The sequence below is a fragment of the Stegodyphus dumicola genome, chromosome 6 (genome assembly GCF_044657685.1).
Source record: "Stegodyphus dumicola isolate Sdum_Otavi_A_Nest chromosome 6, ASM4465768v1".
Lineage (NCBI taxonomy): Eukaryota > Metazoa > Arthropoda > Arachnida > Araneae > Eresidae > Stegodyphus > Stegodyphus dumicola.
Window position 1 is genome coordinate 50,181,224 of NC_140773.1, and position 17,293 is coordinate 50,198,516.

Sequence of the window (17,293 nt, forward strand, 5' to 3'; positions counted from 1 at the left end):
CTATCTTACAGACAACAATTACATTTCCGCACACAGTAAATATTACAAGAAATTCTATATTCTAAGATACCTTTTAGTAGTAAATTAACCAATTTTTTTTTACAAATTACATTCAAATGCTTCCAATTAATTTTACATTTAATTAAAAAATTAATCAAATGAGGGTCAGCAGCTATTCTCTGAATATTTATATATGAACAGATACACGGTTGCTACATTATACTTTACAGTATTTTGGGTACATTAAAATTTTTAATTTATGCAAGAAAAATAAAGATGGTTTAACCAACATACTCCATTTTGCTCCCAATTTAAGAGCTGGTTGCTGATGAGCTTGCGGACAAGTAAGTTTCCCTCAGCTTGAGACAACAACAGTGATAATCGATAGTCATGATTCTCCTGAGCTAATTTGACAGCATCTGAGATACGACGTCCACTCATATAGAGGAAAATTTTTGCCAAATAGCCATTTCTCTGTAAATACATAATTAAATTATTATTTCCAAATAAAAAAACTAACAAGGTTCTATGCTCATTTCACTAATTATAAATCACTGCACTTTCATTTAGATTTTTATTCTAAAGCATAAAAGTATATAATAAGTAAACTATATTTACTTGCATAGTCTCTCTTTTCTCACTAATAGTATCTCTTGAAAATCGTGAAAAATATTTGTGCATACTACTTCTGACAGGAACTTGAAGAATTTAGCAGATTAAAAAATACATATATTGTGTAATTTATATTTCAAACAGGTCTGTAATTATTGCTTTTTGAAATATGAATTTATTAATTATTAAATAATTATTACTTTTAATACAACTTACTTTATTCTTTTCATTTACTCGTATATTTGGCTATCAAAACTGAAAATTATACATTACTACCGTATGTATTTGTACATTACCCATTACTACCAGCTTTTAAATCACATAATGAAAAGCTGGTGACAGATGCATGAAAAGGAGAACTATGTAAGTAAACAGGTTAATAAATAAAAATGATAGTTAGTAACCTGAGAACAATTAGCAACTTCACTCGTTATAATACTTCCTGTAGTCTTTATTAACCAATGAGACAAAGCTTCTCGTCTGGCCATTTGAGATAAATAATTTGAAGTACCTTCAGACAAATAATTTGGAGTATCTTCTGGAAAAGTAGTTGGAGCATCTGAAATAATAAGTATTTTTAAATAACGTAAGCCCAAATCTTGAATAAATTAAATATTTGATAATTTTCTAAGTAACAGCCAAACTAAAAAGAAATACATATACAAATCTTAAAGTTAATTGAACAAACTGATTGATACATACACAGGGTTCGTACACATTTCTGCACATGGAAATTAAGTACTTTTAAGGTCTTTTAAGGACCATTAATGAAAAAAATTAAGGACCTATCAGCCAATAGAAGCTAAAAAAATTCAATTCAATCAGGTTATATCTGAATTTCACTTTTGTAATAACATTCTAAGAATAAAATAGATCCGTAAGTAGGATGCATTCTTATTAAACATAACTTTAAAACAAATTTGAGAATGAAATCCACATTATAAAATTTCTCAAATAGTATTAAATATTTTACACGTATAATAGTTGGACATATTTGAAAGAAGATTGGGGACATTTCATGTACATTTTATTAACAGCTTTATGCTGATTTTTTCTTTTATGTCTCATTTTGCCATGTACTTATTCAGTCTAGAGGTTTAGTAATTAGCAGGTAAATTTTAAGTCAAATGGCATAGGTTAAAATGAGAAATAAAATCATAAACAGTATGATTTGTAACAGAAGATTAGCTGTTGCTAGCCGAGAGAGAGACCTGTCGATCAGAAAAAAACCTGAAAGCCTGTTGTAGGTAAGGTATTTCTCCCGCATTTCTTGGCATGTCTTCGTGATGTGGTGTTCTGCACACTCGGCTCGTATTTGACAGTTCCGTGGTTTGGTTCCCGGGGAAGGCTTTGCATATTTTTCATCTTTCCTGATTCCAAAAAATAACTAATGTCTCTACAGAGACGCCCGATCTAAAAGGATGGTGGATAATGATTCTCCTCACCCAGGGTTCCCTAAAACCCCAGTCGCCTTTTAAAAGGTGGTGTATATAAGGAATTTCTCCCGCCTTCTTGGTGTGGTGGTCTGCACACTGGGCATGTATTTCAGAGGTCCGCGGTTCGATTCTCAGTGAAGGCGCTTGTTCATTTTTCATTTGTTCCTGTTTTAAAAAAAAATTCTAATGTCTCTACAAGTGATGTACCTTCATATACAGTTTCTGGGATTGTAACTTGGTTAATCTATTTTAAGGTTCCAATAAGCCACTAATATAGCAGAGGTGATAAGTTATTTTGTATTATTTTAAGTCTCCCTAGATGCAAAGAATAAGTTTATAATAGTTTTTACATTTTCGTGCGTTATCTTGTGGCCACAGTAATGATTAATGAAAAGCAATAACTTGCTTTAATACACATAGATAACTTTTACAGATGAGCAGTTAGTTATAAATAATTAAATTAGGTATTTAAATACCCTCAGTCGTTATAGATTTACATGGCCATTATTAAAATCACAATCTAATAACATTTTACAGTTTAAAATACACGTAATTTATGACACTGATTCTTAAACAGTATTAGGATAATTACACATTAAAAGTTACAAAACAAAATAGTTATGTGTCGTTTTAATTCGAAGTGTTCCTAGACATTTTGGCCAATTTATATCAATTTTTTTTCTCTTTAAACATCTTTTCTAACAATTAGAAATCTGTTTCAGTACACAAGCTAGTGTTCCCACTAGTTTCTGCGTGCTTTATCTCCTAACTTGTAGTCTCTCAACAGTGTACCTAACGAGGTTTTACGTGATCTGGTAAAAGTTAAATAATCCAAAACCTCTGATAGACATGAAGCAAATTATCGTTATGTCTAAAGGAAACTACAGCGTCACATAAAGATTTAAATATACCTCTTATTTAAAAAGACTATGAACATACAGGCACGTTCTTATGTTATGTTGACAAAATAAACTACAGCTTTTGGTGATGCAAGTAAACAGGAACAGGCAAATTCAAACAAAAAATATGGACTAGTGTTCAAAGACTACACAATTTAAATTTAATCTAAGGTGGCTCAGTAACTTTATTGTAGTAACAAATTCAAATATTAGCAATGATAACGCAAAGATGAATAATTACAAATTATCAGATGTAGCAGGAACTAAGGCAACATCCAAGTGGAGAGCAAAAACTTTCTGTCTTACAATCCAAAAATCTCAGTTAAAAAACTATCTGATTTGCATTATGGTGAGGAAACGGAAAGGGAAAGCTATAGTAAATGCTAAAATTCTAAACAACTGATTAATTTGCATATGTATTCACTTTCTTTCAATATGTTTCCTCTGCACTTCAGAATTTTTGGAATTAAATATTTCTGTTATTCTAAAAAACAAATTCATTTAGAATATCAAAGAAAAGCTGCTAATTTTATTTCTTTAGTAATATGAACATTCAGAATAAATATGAAATTATGTGTGGTAAGGATTGGTTTGAGCCGATGAGGCAGAATTTTTAGATTTTAGTGACACGCCGAGCAACAAAATCTAGAAATGGCAAAACATTTTAGAATTTAGGACCGGGACTGGAAGCAGAATTTAGGAGAGCATTAAGCAGCAGAATTTAAGAACCAAAGAGATTTCATCAGGTGGGGAAAAGCCCAGCGCCAGCCCTGTGTATGATTGATTGAGATGTATAATGTGAATCTTTTAAATTGTCAGTTTTCAATTTCTTTATTAATAAAAAAATTATTTTTTTATAAATGACTGTCCAGGCGAAAAGATTAGAAACATTTTTGGTATTTTCGATGCCTGTATCTAGTGAAAAGTTGAGAAAATAAAGAGAAGATAAACAGGAAAGAGAAGATAAAAAGAAAAAGACTTCTAGCATCAGAAGTACAACATCCAAACATTATATTTTCAGTGTCCTTCCAAAAATTCTTCACAACGTATGAAATTCATCATAAAATTTCTGTAAAATACATCCATTATGTGTTAATACAATGAAGATATTTTTTATTTTGTCACATTTTAATGGAGCCTTCTAGAATTGTGGGTCTGTAAATCTTGCCTTCAAATCCTTCTAAACTTTCCAAGTTGCAATGTCTAAAATCCTAAAGTAAAATTAGCCCTACCAATTCTGTAATAGAAAAAAGGCCAGAAATAGTTTGAAAAAAGTGTGAAATTAATTTTATAGAGAAAACTGATGCATATTCTAATAATTCTGAAACAATTACATGGGAAAACTTTTTACCATGAAAAAATTGAAAGGAAGAAATTTTTAATTATTTACATAGCTATTTTGCTTTTGGTATGAATTGTTTTGTAAACTGTGCTTTATAACATTTATTATCTTGTTTATTTTTCATATTCCAAATACTGTATAATAAATAGCCAAAACGGAAAGTAATGTCTCTTCATAATACGAGAGAGGAAAAAAAAAAAAAAAAAAAATTGTTTAACGTTATTTCCTAAATATAATTTCAATATACTACCATTAATTTAGTTAAATTTATTCACATCCACAAAAGTGAAAGTTGTTTAAGAGCTTTTCATTAGAAAAAAGTGAAAAAATTTTGAAATCCTTATGTTTCACTTCTTGCTCAGAAACTCCAAGTACCCAACCCTTTCTATTAGAAATAGGAACAAATTATAACCCATGAACTCATTCAAAAGATAATCATATTTATCAGTGAATCGCCAAAAATATTCCTCCAAAATGGTAATTCACACTCAAAATAGCAGTTGTAAAAACAAGAACGAAATTTCAGATGATTAAAATTAAGGACCTTCTGACGATTTCGGCCGAAATTAAGGACTTTTAAAGACCAAAAATCGATTTAAAAAAAATTAAGAACTTTTAAGGACTCTTAAGGACCGTACGAACCCTGATACAGCTTGAATATGAGAAATTAAAATACATTAATAATGATTACAGCATGAGAGTACTGACTCAAGATTGGAAACATACACTGAACTACATGAATACTATACTTTTTTTCAGCACCAAGATGTTTTCATGCCCCCAAACAAATATTCATATATGAAACAAGAAAATCTAACTCATATTAATTTCAATTTAAAAACTGAAATTAAATAAAATTAACAAAGCAATATGTTGAATAAATATTAAGTAAAATACAAACAATACACAAGAAAATCCTACAAGACACTGAACTGTTAAAAGTGCTGCCGTTTAACTAAATATAATACAAATCAGAAATTAAATATTTAGGAAAGTACCCTAATGTGATTTTAATTCAAATGATATACGCTTCCTAAATACTTTATTTACAAATAAAATTTCTGAATACATTTTATTCATAAATAATGCATAATTATTTCATAAATGCATTATTTATGAAATAATTTCCTCACTAACATAATAAGTACTTTCATTCTCTGTGAAGAATTTATCATATTTTTTTGCTTTCATGAAACTTCTCTGTAAGTATTCATTTTCCTATTGATTTTATTTCTTTTCCAAATACAGTAAACGGCACAAATTTAAATGGACTAATTTTTTTTTTAAACTCTCGACTGGGAAATATAACTAATATTAATAAAATATTAGTAAAATTCATTTTCCACAAGATTTCATACTATAAATTTAACATCATGTATATGACATCCACACATAAGGATACTGACATAATTCTTACCTTGTTCCTCACTTATATCTCCAATCGTGCCCCACAGACAGACTAACAAATTCCACACATACGCAGATTGTCTAAGAAAACCTGCATCAGGATTAAGTGGATCTGTAAATAAAACAGTTATTACTACATGATATAACAACTTTTATTTTTAATTTAATTACACAGTAAATATAATATAGTGTATCCGTAAAGTCATGATACACTTTTGTTCAGTCGCAGGAAAGCAACAAAACAAGATAGAAATATGAAATCTTCACCAAATAAAAGGAAAACTCTCCAAGTTTCTGACGTATTATGTGCAAGCATGTGCACACACAGGTGATGATGCAGCACGACGAACTGCGAAGGAACAGATTAGCCTGTCCTAGCCCACGCCAGTCGAAATGTGGACCGTACAGAGGAAAGTTCAGTGCGTCCTGTAGCTTGCCAAATTCGAATCCGTGACCAAAGGATCACAATGTGAATATCATCGTGCAATTCACAATGTCATTGTGATTGTCATCATACATTCATAATGTGAATATCATCGTGCAATGTGAATATCATCGCATGTACAACAAACCACCTCCACATAGAAATAACATTAATCAGAGGAATAAGCAGTTGAAGGATACCGGCAGTTTGTTGGACACACCCTGTTTTGGCAGGCCATTGATCAGTGACGAGCCTGTAGAGACTATATGGAAGAGTTGCCTAAGAAGCCCTTACAAATTGCAGCTGTTGCACGCTATCAAACCGATGGATAGACCCAAATTATTTGCGTTTGCTACAGATATGCTTCATGAGGTCAACAATGAAAACTGATTTCTACAGAAGATTGTGTTTAGTGATGAGGCAACATTCCCTGTTAGTGGACATGTTCATCGCCATAACATCCAAATATGGGCTGCTGAAAATATTCATGCCCACATAGAGTACAAACGTAACAGCCCTAAAGTGAACATGTGGTGTGGCCTGATGCATGATAATGTGATAGGACCATTTTTATTTGCGGAGTAGACTGTGACGGCATGAATGAAGGCCACATCAAACTGCATTGAATAGGTATGAAACTTTAAGAGGTTTTCTTTTGTTTGGTGGAGATTTCACATTTCTATCTTGTTTTATTACTTTCCTGTGACCGATCAAAAGTGCACCATGACTTTACAGACGCACTGTATTTAGAATTACGAGTTTTTTTTCAATAATTAAAAATGTCTATAATTTGAAACAATTAGATTAAACTTTTTAAATTAATAATATAATGAAATGAGAAAAAAGAATCAACCCTGTACAAAAATGGATTTAATTTAAATATGATCAACAGGTAGTTAAATATATAAAATGCCCTCCAAAAGTTAAGGAATAGCATGTTTTCAAAGCTCACTATTAAAAAACTGTCCGTAATATTTCATTTCATAGTTTATAAGCCTGATAGTAACAATGTTTAAGAAAATATTTGCAAAAACAATAGCTATAAGTTTTATTTCATAGAAATGAATGCTTATATAGGAGTTGGAGATAAAATGCAAAAATTGTTCATGAGTTGTTCTTCAAATGTTATTTGCAATTTCAGTGACAATATGCAGGAGAAGTCATCTGCATGATTTGTTGAGGAGGCAGGTGATGAGATGCATGAAACTGATGTCACAAGCTGATGCTATGAGATGTCTCAATGTCTCTCGTAGTGTAGTTCACCGACTATGGAATCTGTTTGAATTCAAGGATTCTGTGTCTAGAAGATATGTTTCAGGAAGAGCAGACCAAGAGTTATAACATCTCTGGGAGACTGTTATTTAGCTTTTTCAGCCCGAAGGAGAGGCAACATTACTGTGCCTCAGCTCATGGCAGATGATTTAGTGGCTAGGAACAAGAATCTCAGTTACTACAGGCTCCTGTGCAATACAGGTTTGTATACAAAATGACCAGCTGTTTGTGTCCCCTTGACCGAAAGACACAGAGGTGTCACAGATCTAGAAGACATGTTCTCTTGCCCAACATGTTTATGATGGGCAAGAGAACCTGTCTAATGGTTTGGGCTAGGATCTCTTTTGGTTTTCATACTGACCTGCATATGTTCTATGGAGGAACTTCGACTAGTATGAGATATGCATATGATCTTTGTTCAAAATCTCGGCCCATATGCCACTGCTACTAGTTCTGGATTTCTTCTGATAGGCTTCTGATAGTTTGGTGTGGTATGACCACACCAAACTCGGGTTGCTGAGAATATCTTGAGGATCATGGCATGGAACAGATGGAATGGCTAGCTCGATCCCCAGAACCAAATCCGATAAAGCATCTTTGGGACTACCTTGGGAGACAGGTTGCAGCTTTAAGTCTTCCTCCAAGGATGTTAGATGAGCGTGACCAAGGATTAACCTGTGTCTGGTCATTGCTTCCCATTTTACTGATCAACAACTTAATTGACAGCATGGACTGCTGCTCCCGCCAATGTATTGCAGCTAGGGTTGGACACATTCCTTATTAAAATCCATTTTTGTAATGTTACCAACACATTTTCCCTCAAAACACTGTGATGTAATGTTTCTCCAAGACTGGATTTCTACCAGTCTTGGAGTAAAATTTTTGTTATAATTCATGTTTGTGTTGAACTTTAGAAATATTCTATGTCACATACACTAAATATATCCTCTAAATTTCTTGTTTCTATGTTGCTTCATTTTCAAATTAGATACAAAAAACCATGCTGTTCCTTAACTTCTGAAGGGCAGTGTAATTTAAAACTTACAAGTAGAGTTGAAATATATGCAAAAAGTACTGATGCAATTTTGGGTGCTTTTTGTTTACCCACATTCTCACTGAAAAGTCACAAAAAACTATTCATTAAGTAAAGCAGTACCTCAATAAAACAATTATGTTGCAATCCATGATGTTGGCAAAAAGGATTTATGGCAACCCAGGGATGCATATGGCATATATTTGCTTGGGCCGGTGCACAATGACGAAGTTGTACAATTGCTAGGTTTGTAAAATGCTCTTCCATTTTTAAGCAAAAACAGATCAATGCGTACATTGGGAGAAACAGAATGGGGGGAAAAGGATTACTGAAACAAGGTTGTGATTTATTACAGATGTTTTTTTGCTTTTTAAATTTTATCAATTGACTGCTCCTAGAAGGAATTCTTAGTGTATTGCCATTGAGAAAATGGCTATTGCTACTTGTTCATTAGCTCGGGAATAAAGTACAGTACAAAGTCCGTAATCCGGACTTGTCGGCGAGTCCTGATTAGGGTTTTTTCCGGATTAAAGAACATCAATTTAAATCTGGTAAGATGGCATGCAGAAATTATACAATTAAAAATATTAAATCATAATTTATGAAATAAAGAACAATTATGATTTAAAGGGTATCAAAATTTACAAAAAAAAAAAAAAAAAAAAAAAAAGCTTAATATTTATTTGTTTACTTTATTAAACATTTCTTTCAATGTAAGTTGTTTAAGATGCTTCCACAAAAAATTCAAAAAGTTCCTTTTTCTTGTGTCATGTATAGTGGACTTTCCAATGCCATACTTCTCGCATAATTTTGAGATGGAGAGGCCTTTATTAATTTTTTTGCACTTTTTGTTTAATGGACATCGAAACATGCTTTCGCTTCGTAGATTCTTTGGCAGCTCCAAAATTGGAAACTCTTTTTGACATAATCAAAAGTTCAAGCTTAATTTTTATAAAATTGTTCTAACAGTCTGCAAAAAATAATAAGCTGAATCCAATTAGAAGATTAAGGAATAGCACAATCTGCAACATTAACTGAAATACCTTAGATAATTTTAGCCTAGCTTATATCGCATACACATGTATATGCGTTTACGCATGCGCATAAAGTTTGTAGCTTTGAGGTCCGTATTATAGATCATTCCGGATTATGGACTTTGTACTATAGTAAATAACAAGTTCCTGACTTTTCAGGGGGTGCAGATAAGCAGAAAATACACTTACCATGAACAGTATGAAATATTTTTCATGTTATAATACATTACGAGGAACATTGCTTTAGCACAATAATTTTTTCCAAATTATATAAAACAAAAAAGATACAGTTAAAATACTATACAAATAATTAACAGTTCTAGTATCTCATATCCCGCTAAAAAAATTTCTGAAGCATTATAAGACCTTGGTATTTGGAAGTTTATAGGCAAATAGCACATGATACAGGTGAATAGTAGATGATTTTAGGAATATACTGGCATTCAAAATCTCTGCTACGAACTGCTAAAATGAGTTTGAAATCAAAAATCTTGAAGCTGCAAGATCAAAGAATTTGATATTTTGCAGATTAATTAAGATTCACAAAGGCATTATATGCTGTACTAAGTATGTGATGAACATTACATACCGGTTACTATTGTTGAATCTCTTTATTTTTCAAGAGGTATTATATGTCAGTTTAATAACAATAAAAACAGATTTCATTAATTTTTACTTCTCTCATTGTCAGTTCCTTTTATCCCCCATGATAAATGTGATGAAATCGAATGGTAAACTACTTTTAAAAGTAAATTAATAAAGATAATTTTCTTGAGCACCGAAACACCTAAAAAGCATTGTACAAATTTTTAAACACCATTTCTTTATTTATTCAAAACAATATGTACATTAATTTGTTACATACTGAAATTTAAATTTTGAGTGCTGTCTTAGTTGATATGATGCTTATTGGAAATCCATTACCTCGATGACAGGCTCCAGTTTAAAATTCAGAAAAGGTACAGATATTTCTGAATATAGTGCCTTTGTAGAAAAGGAACAATTCATCAATCTGAAAGTTCTTCCAAAAAGCTGATGGTAGGGGGGAAGAGTGTTATGGGATTCTTTGTACCAAAATTGGGATGCAGCTGCACAAAATGATATTCTTACATCAGTGTTCAAGGCCTGTGCCCTGATTGCTCATAATTATTATGAATCAACCAAAGTGAAGGCAAAGTATCAGCAATTATATTAAAAAAAAAACTTGTTACAGGGAAAAAGGTGATTAAAAATAAGAGTTTTCCATTGAATTTTTTTTTTTTTTTTTTTTTTTTTGGGTAGGATACATAAAAACAGTTACTAAAACTAAAAACACACTTTTATGAAAATTCTAATAAATTTAGAATGTTCTAATGACAGATTTTACCTGCAGCTTTCAAGTGATTTTCAAAAAATTCTGCTAGGGCATGTACTGGTTCAACACCTGGCTTAGGAACAAAAAACGGAGCCCCATCTTCAGTGGTAGATTTTGAATTCTGTAACTGAAGCTTAAGAGTACCAGTAAGGGTTTCCTAGAAAGAACATAATCATTTAACACTTATTTTAACTTCATAAATACATAAAAAAAAGTTTATCAACTAAACATGGCAATGGAAGAAATAATGTACCTGGATGCTCTTTTCTTCAGGGTTTGCATCTGCAGTTGTTGGCAATTTTGTCATAGAGAGCATGAAAGATTTGCCATGGGTATCAGAATGAGGAATATTGCTTCCATGCACTAATTTGTTCCAAACTATATGAAATAAAAAAAAGATGAAAGGGATATAAGAAAAACAATAAAATATGAAAATAATAAGGCTAGTTGAACCATAAATTATTATTATTGTTATTATTTATTTATTTTGAAAATTGAAATTTTCAAAATAAATAATAATAATAATAAATAAATAAAAAAACTTTTTATACTTAAAGATTACAAAGTCTTACTTAAAGATTAAACTGTGGTCGCAGCTTGAAATATATCCCCACATTTCAGAGAAGATGCATTTTAAAACATGAATGGTGTTTTATACATAAAGCTTCCAATGCAGCAGTTTACTTTAAAACACAGATCATATGTTGGAGATAATGAAGGCCAATGCAAAAAAGGTACAGACATAGCAAAAGGACTGGATTTTGCATGCTACTGAATGCAGCAGTGTTGCAAGCTCATTTATTTTTTTGGGAAAAAGTGGTTGGTTAATTTTTTGGAACAGATGTGCTTATATTTTCTTTGCAAATAATGGAAATTTTAATATGATCAGCAAGACATTTTGATGAACATAGTGAATTTTCATTAAACACTTTAAATTTAGATTAAATCTTGAAGTATGCATATTAACAGGTATTCAAGATGATCTACTATCAGGAACAGAATTACTCATTAAACATAAAAAATTTCGGCAAGCTGTCCAACTATTTAATAAATTATCTCTAAACTCTTTATTACCTTTTCTTGAAAGAATATTTTATCCAAAAATATTGCATCCATCGTTTCAGGAGACGAAAAAAAAAAGTACAGAATGTTTTATGCTCCATTATAATATTACCCATGCAATTTTCCCTTTTGGCAGAGGGTCCGTAGAAACAAATTAAAAAATTTATCCTTTTATCAATACTCAGTATTTGTGTTTCCCATTTTGCTTAACTATTTCAGCTGAAATTTTACAATATCAGTTTCTTCTGTTTCTGCATGAGACTACTCGATAAATTCTGACTCCTTGTTTAACAGAAATTTCTTCATCTTTTGAAATAACATTTGACAAATTACCTACTAATTTCACCAAAACAATGAAAGCAATTTTTTCACCATGCAGAATAGTATTCCTGCATTGAGACTTAATGAAGGCAGAATTTTTTAGGGGTGGACTTTCTTTACATACAATCAGTACATTCAATGTATGTCATTTACAGAATATATTTAATCTCCTTTTCTGACGGAAAAACCTTTCTAAAACTCCTACTAATTTCAGCAGCCTCTACATTAATAAAAACTGATTAAAGACATTAATCTACAACATAAAGATTATGTATCCATATGATGACATGGTGCATATGATTCCTCAAACCTACACTTTTGAAAAAAAAAAGGGGGGGGGGATCTAGAATTCCAGTTATATCCAGATCACAAGCACTCTTGTGCACAGAATTATCTCCATGAGATAATGAAAATTAACTAGGAAGGGGAAGATATTCCATGAATTAATACAGTTACTAATGCAGAGCATGCTTTCTGACCCCTAACGAACAATTGATTTATGGGGGTTTAAAAAAAAAAAAAAAAAAAAAAAAAAAAAAAAAAAAAAAAAAGGTGAATTCTGAAGAACAATGAACCATATATGACATTCGAACAAGATCAATGAGATTACATGAATGTTTTTCATCCTTTTAAAAACATAATCTTCATTTTAATAAGGTTATAATTTAATTAGATGCATACCTAATCTCCCCAACTGGGTTATTGAATGGAATGAAAATATATTATTTATGTGTTTACAAAAGTGATATATTCTATAATATATCACTTTGTAATAACAATTTAGCACAGTTTTGAAACTTGGAACTTTTCAAAAGAAAGGTGAAAATTAAAGGGCCAACAGGAAGGTCCCTATGATTCTTGACATAATAATAAATAGAACATTGCCAACAAGGTATGGAAAAAATGTAAAAATGATACCAAAGTTTATTTTAGAATACTGAAGTAATTGACATTTAGAAATGGCAAAAACATTTTGATTATCCAATACTGAGATTTTTTTTTAACATGAAAATCTGTGACTTAACAGCATAATAGACATTTTTATATGCATAATAAATGGCATCAATACTCTACTTTAAAGCGCAACTGTTAAGAATAGATGTATTTGTAAAGATTTGGAAATAAATTAATAAAAAAAAAGATTAAGCATATTACTGTCTAATAAAGTATCTTCTTTAGGTGGTTCCAGGTGAACATAAATTCCATCAGCTCTCCAACCACAGCGAAAGCTTCGGCCCATAAAATACCCAGCATCAGCTAGAAGATGTTGCTTGTTATACAGAACAGATTGCTTGAAAGGCCTCAAAGCTATTTTGTTAGGGAATATTGGGACAGTTTTCTTAGGATATGGTAGTTCAGAAGAGGTTTTAACAAGAGGGAGAGAAGATAACCACTCAGCTTGCTTTAAAGTTGATAATGATAATGACGACATAGACTTTTGAATGCCTATAAAATAAAATATTTAGTTAATTATATAAATTGCTAATAATAAATAAAACAATAAAATTTCTATGCTACAGAAAGTTAAGAAATCACGATAAAAACAAAAATTTTCACATTACCTACTTCACCATACTTAAATGGCGATTTCACTGACACAGAAAACTGATTATCTGGATATTCATAATGGCGCTGCTTCTTGAAAACTTCGCTACTTTTAGTCTGAATTTTATTTAAAAAACTTATCACTTCATTTTCCTTATTAGCATCATCTGTTTTGCTCCCAGACATAACATCTCTTCCAGTTTTATATGTAGTTGGTCCTATGACAATATACAGTACAGTAAGAATAAGTCATTCAAAAGTTTCTTACACATATACATTCCCCTAATGAAATAAAGATCTAATTAATTTAAAATCACCTACATGCATTTTGAAATAAATAGCAATAGGACTATGTTGTAAACAAATTAATTATTGAAGACACTCCAGGGTATGATAATTATACGCAGTATTTTCTCATTACAGATCCCAAACTGCTGTCTAAGAAAAATATGTTACTGATATAATGAACTAAAAATATAAGCTTACCTTCAGTAATGCAAAACAAGACCAGCTCCATAATTGATGCTTTGGCAGATCTTCTTTCATATGCAAGAGCACTTGAATGAATTTCTTTACAGTATTGATACTAATGGCTTAAATCTCTTAGCACATATTATCTTTTAATTATAAAATGCATATGGTTTATCTCTATATATTTTGCCTTTCAACAGGCCCCCAAAGAAAAATATCAGAAGGCACGAGATTGGAAAATCAGGAAGCCCACGTTTTTTTGGATACTCAGCCTAAAACAAAATTTATCAGTTTTGCTTGAACTGTGATTTTTTGCCACCCACATCTGACTCTGATTTGAAGTGAGATTTTAGTCACCCTGATGCTACTGATTTATTTAATAAATCCAAAAAATTTGAGCCTATTGACTTAGTCAGGTCTACTGATGGGTTAAAAGAGTATAAAAATAAAACATTATACTAACGAACAACTAACAGACAATACATACCAACAAATTAATCAATACTGAGACTTTGAGAAAACTATCCCAGAATTTGAAAGTACTTGGGATTTGAAAGGAGACTATTTTCAGATCTGATTATTATCAGATCCAGTTTAGCACTACTGAAAGTTAAACATATATAAGATTTTAAGCCATTATCTTTAATATATATATATAAAAGATTTCATATATTCGCACCCTAAGGAGCTTTTTTTTACGCTTTGCGTGTTACCTTTCCTTATTAAATATTATGTTCTTCACATTTAAACCACAAAATTCAATTCAAATGCAATATCAAAAAATAGTTTTTAAATAAGTATAACATTAGAATTTTTGATTAGTCTCGCACACTGGAGATAATTTTTTTTTTTCTTCTTTTCCATATAGTATTGCCATTGCTTGCTTTGAAATCACTGAGTTTCTTAATCTAAAATTCGTTAAAGTGTTACAAAGTATGAAATTGATAATAAAACAAATTCCAAATTAGGGCTTCTAGATGCATATATTCGGTGGAGGATTACGTTATTCAAAATTGGACAGCTCTCGGTACTGTTGTTCAATTTCTTTAAATATAACAGAGGTCGATAATATCTGGTGGCAACAAATTGAAAAGTGAAACGAATAATTAATGTTTTTTATGCAAAATGCCAAAACGAAATTAATTGCCCTTTGGGATTAAAATAAAGGGGTTTCCCCCCTTTATTTAAAGAAAGAAAGCTTTCAAATTTTAAATTATATACCCAAAGTTTTTTTTAAACGTTTCACGTGTTTACCTTTATTTATTATATCTCATATTTTTCGCACTTAAACCATAAAATTCAGTTCAACTGCAATATCACAAAATAAATTTTAAAATCAGCATATCTTTAGAATTTCCGATACACAATCTTGCGTGCGGAGATAAAAAAAAAAAATCTTTTTTCAGTACAGTGTTGCCATTGCTCGCTTTTAAATTGTTGAGTTTGTTAATAGATAATTTGTTAAAATTTACAAAATATGAAATAGATAATCAAACAAATTCTAAATTTGGGCTTCCAGATGCCCACATTTTATTTTGGAAACGTATGTTATTTAAAATTTGATGCATCTAGGTACCGTTGTTTTATCACAATGCAAGAAACATACATTGATGCAGATTCTTCATTATTTAATTTCTTTAAATATAATACAGGGTACTAATATTTGGTGGCAACAATTTGAAAAGTGAACCAACATTTCAATGCAAAATGCTAAAAAGAAATTAATAGTCCTTTTGGGCAAATGGGCCCTTTGGACTTCAGGGGGAAACAGAAAGTTTTCAGATATTAAATTATGTCTAAAGGAGCTTTTTTTTTTTTTTTTTTTTTTTTTTTTTTTTTTTTTTTTAACATTTTGTGCGTCTCCTTTATTTATTAAATATTATGTTCTTTGCACTTAAACCATAAAATTTAGTTCCAACATCGCAAAATAATTTTAAAATGAGCATAACTTTAGAATTTCTAATACACAGTCTTGCGCACTAGAGATAAAAATGTTTTCCCTGTGCAACGTTGCCATTGCTCGCTTAGAAATCCCTGAGTTGGTTAATCAAAAATTCATTAAAGTTTTACAAAATATGAAATCGATAATAAAAACAAATTCCACATTTGGGCTACCAGATGCTCATATTCACAGGAGGATTATGTTATTCAAAATTTAACGGCTCTAGGTACCGTTGCTTTATCACAAGGCGAGAAACATATATATATTTATGTAGATTCTTTATTATTTAATTTCTTTAAATATATAATACAGGGCGATAATATTTGATGGCAACAATTTGAAAAGTGAAACAACACTCGTAGTGAATCAATGCAAAATGCCAAAACGAAATTAATAGTCCTTTTAAGCAAACTGCCCATTTCCAATAAAAGCAATAATTTAGGGTCTCTAAACAAAGCAAAAAATCACCTTGCATCTTTGGCCTTACAAATGTCGTATTTACAGATTTTCCCAGTTGTTCTGGAAATTAATAAAGTAATATAAATTTCAAAATGGCAATGTAAAAAAATATTCTTTATATTTTTAAGCTATATCTCCAAATGTAATATTTTCTTTTTACAGAACAAATGCAAGCTGTGGGTGAAGACAATGCTGTTTAACAACTACAATGTAATTTATCAACAAAAAAATTAGCTTCATATTTAAGATGAAATATTTTCAAATATATCTGTTACTAGGATAGCAATAAAAACACACAATTTCAATTTACCTTCCCCAAGTTGAGTCCTTTTAAGTGTTCTTTCTATTAGTCTTTTTACTTATAATAAGACAAAAATCAACAGAATAATTAGAGAATAAAAATGTAGGTATAAGTAACCATACAGACTTTTTTAAACATTAGCATTGAGTGACAATATTTTATCTCTTTCAGAAAAACATCACAGCTGCCAACATTGAAATATGAAAAAATAGGAGATTTTCATGCTGTGAAATTGCATTATTTCAAAAAAACTTCCCTTTACTTATACTCATCTCATAACGCATGACTCAGGTTATTTAAAATGATTAAATTCTATATTTTATGTTTTTTGAATAGTTTTATTTTGTAATTTTTTTACGCTTTTATACTGAGAAAATAC

At 30.7% G+C, this 17,293-nt stretch overlaps 1 protein-coding gene across 3 annotated transcripts in view; it reads right to left on the minus strand.

Moving 5' to 3' along the window:
* The window catches only part of Nup98-96 (nuclear pore complex protein Nup98-96), a 177,682-nt gene that overhangs the window by 14,945 nt on the left and 145,444 nt on the right, over nucleotides 1-17,293 (minus strand). For all 3 annotated transcript variants that reach the window (XM_085818300.1, XM_085818299.1, XM_085818301.1), the window contains exons 23-29: nucleotides 13,759-13,959; nucleotides 13,352-13,642; nucleotides 11,067-11,191; nucleotides 10,826-10,970; nucleotides 5,707-5,808; nucleotides 1,017-1,171; nucleotides 295-474 (exon numbers count right to left, since the gene is read on the minus strand). In XM_085818300.1, the coding sequence (XP_085674426.1) occupies nucleotides 295-474; nucleotides 1,017-1,171; nucleotides 5,707-5,808; nucleotides 10,826-10,970; nucleotides 11,067-11,191; nucleotides 13,352-13,642; nucleotides 13,759-13,959 (1,199 nt within the window). The remainder of the gene's footprint in view (nucleotides 1-294; nucleotides 475-1,016; nucleotides 1,172-5,706; nucleotides 5,809-10,825; nucleotides 10,971-11,066; nucleotides 11,192-13,351; nucleotides 13,643-13,758; nucleotides 13,960-17,293) is intronic.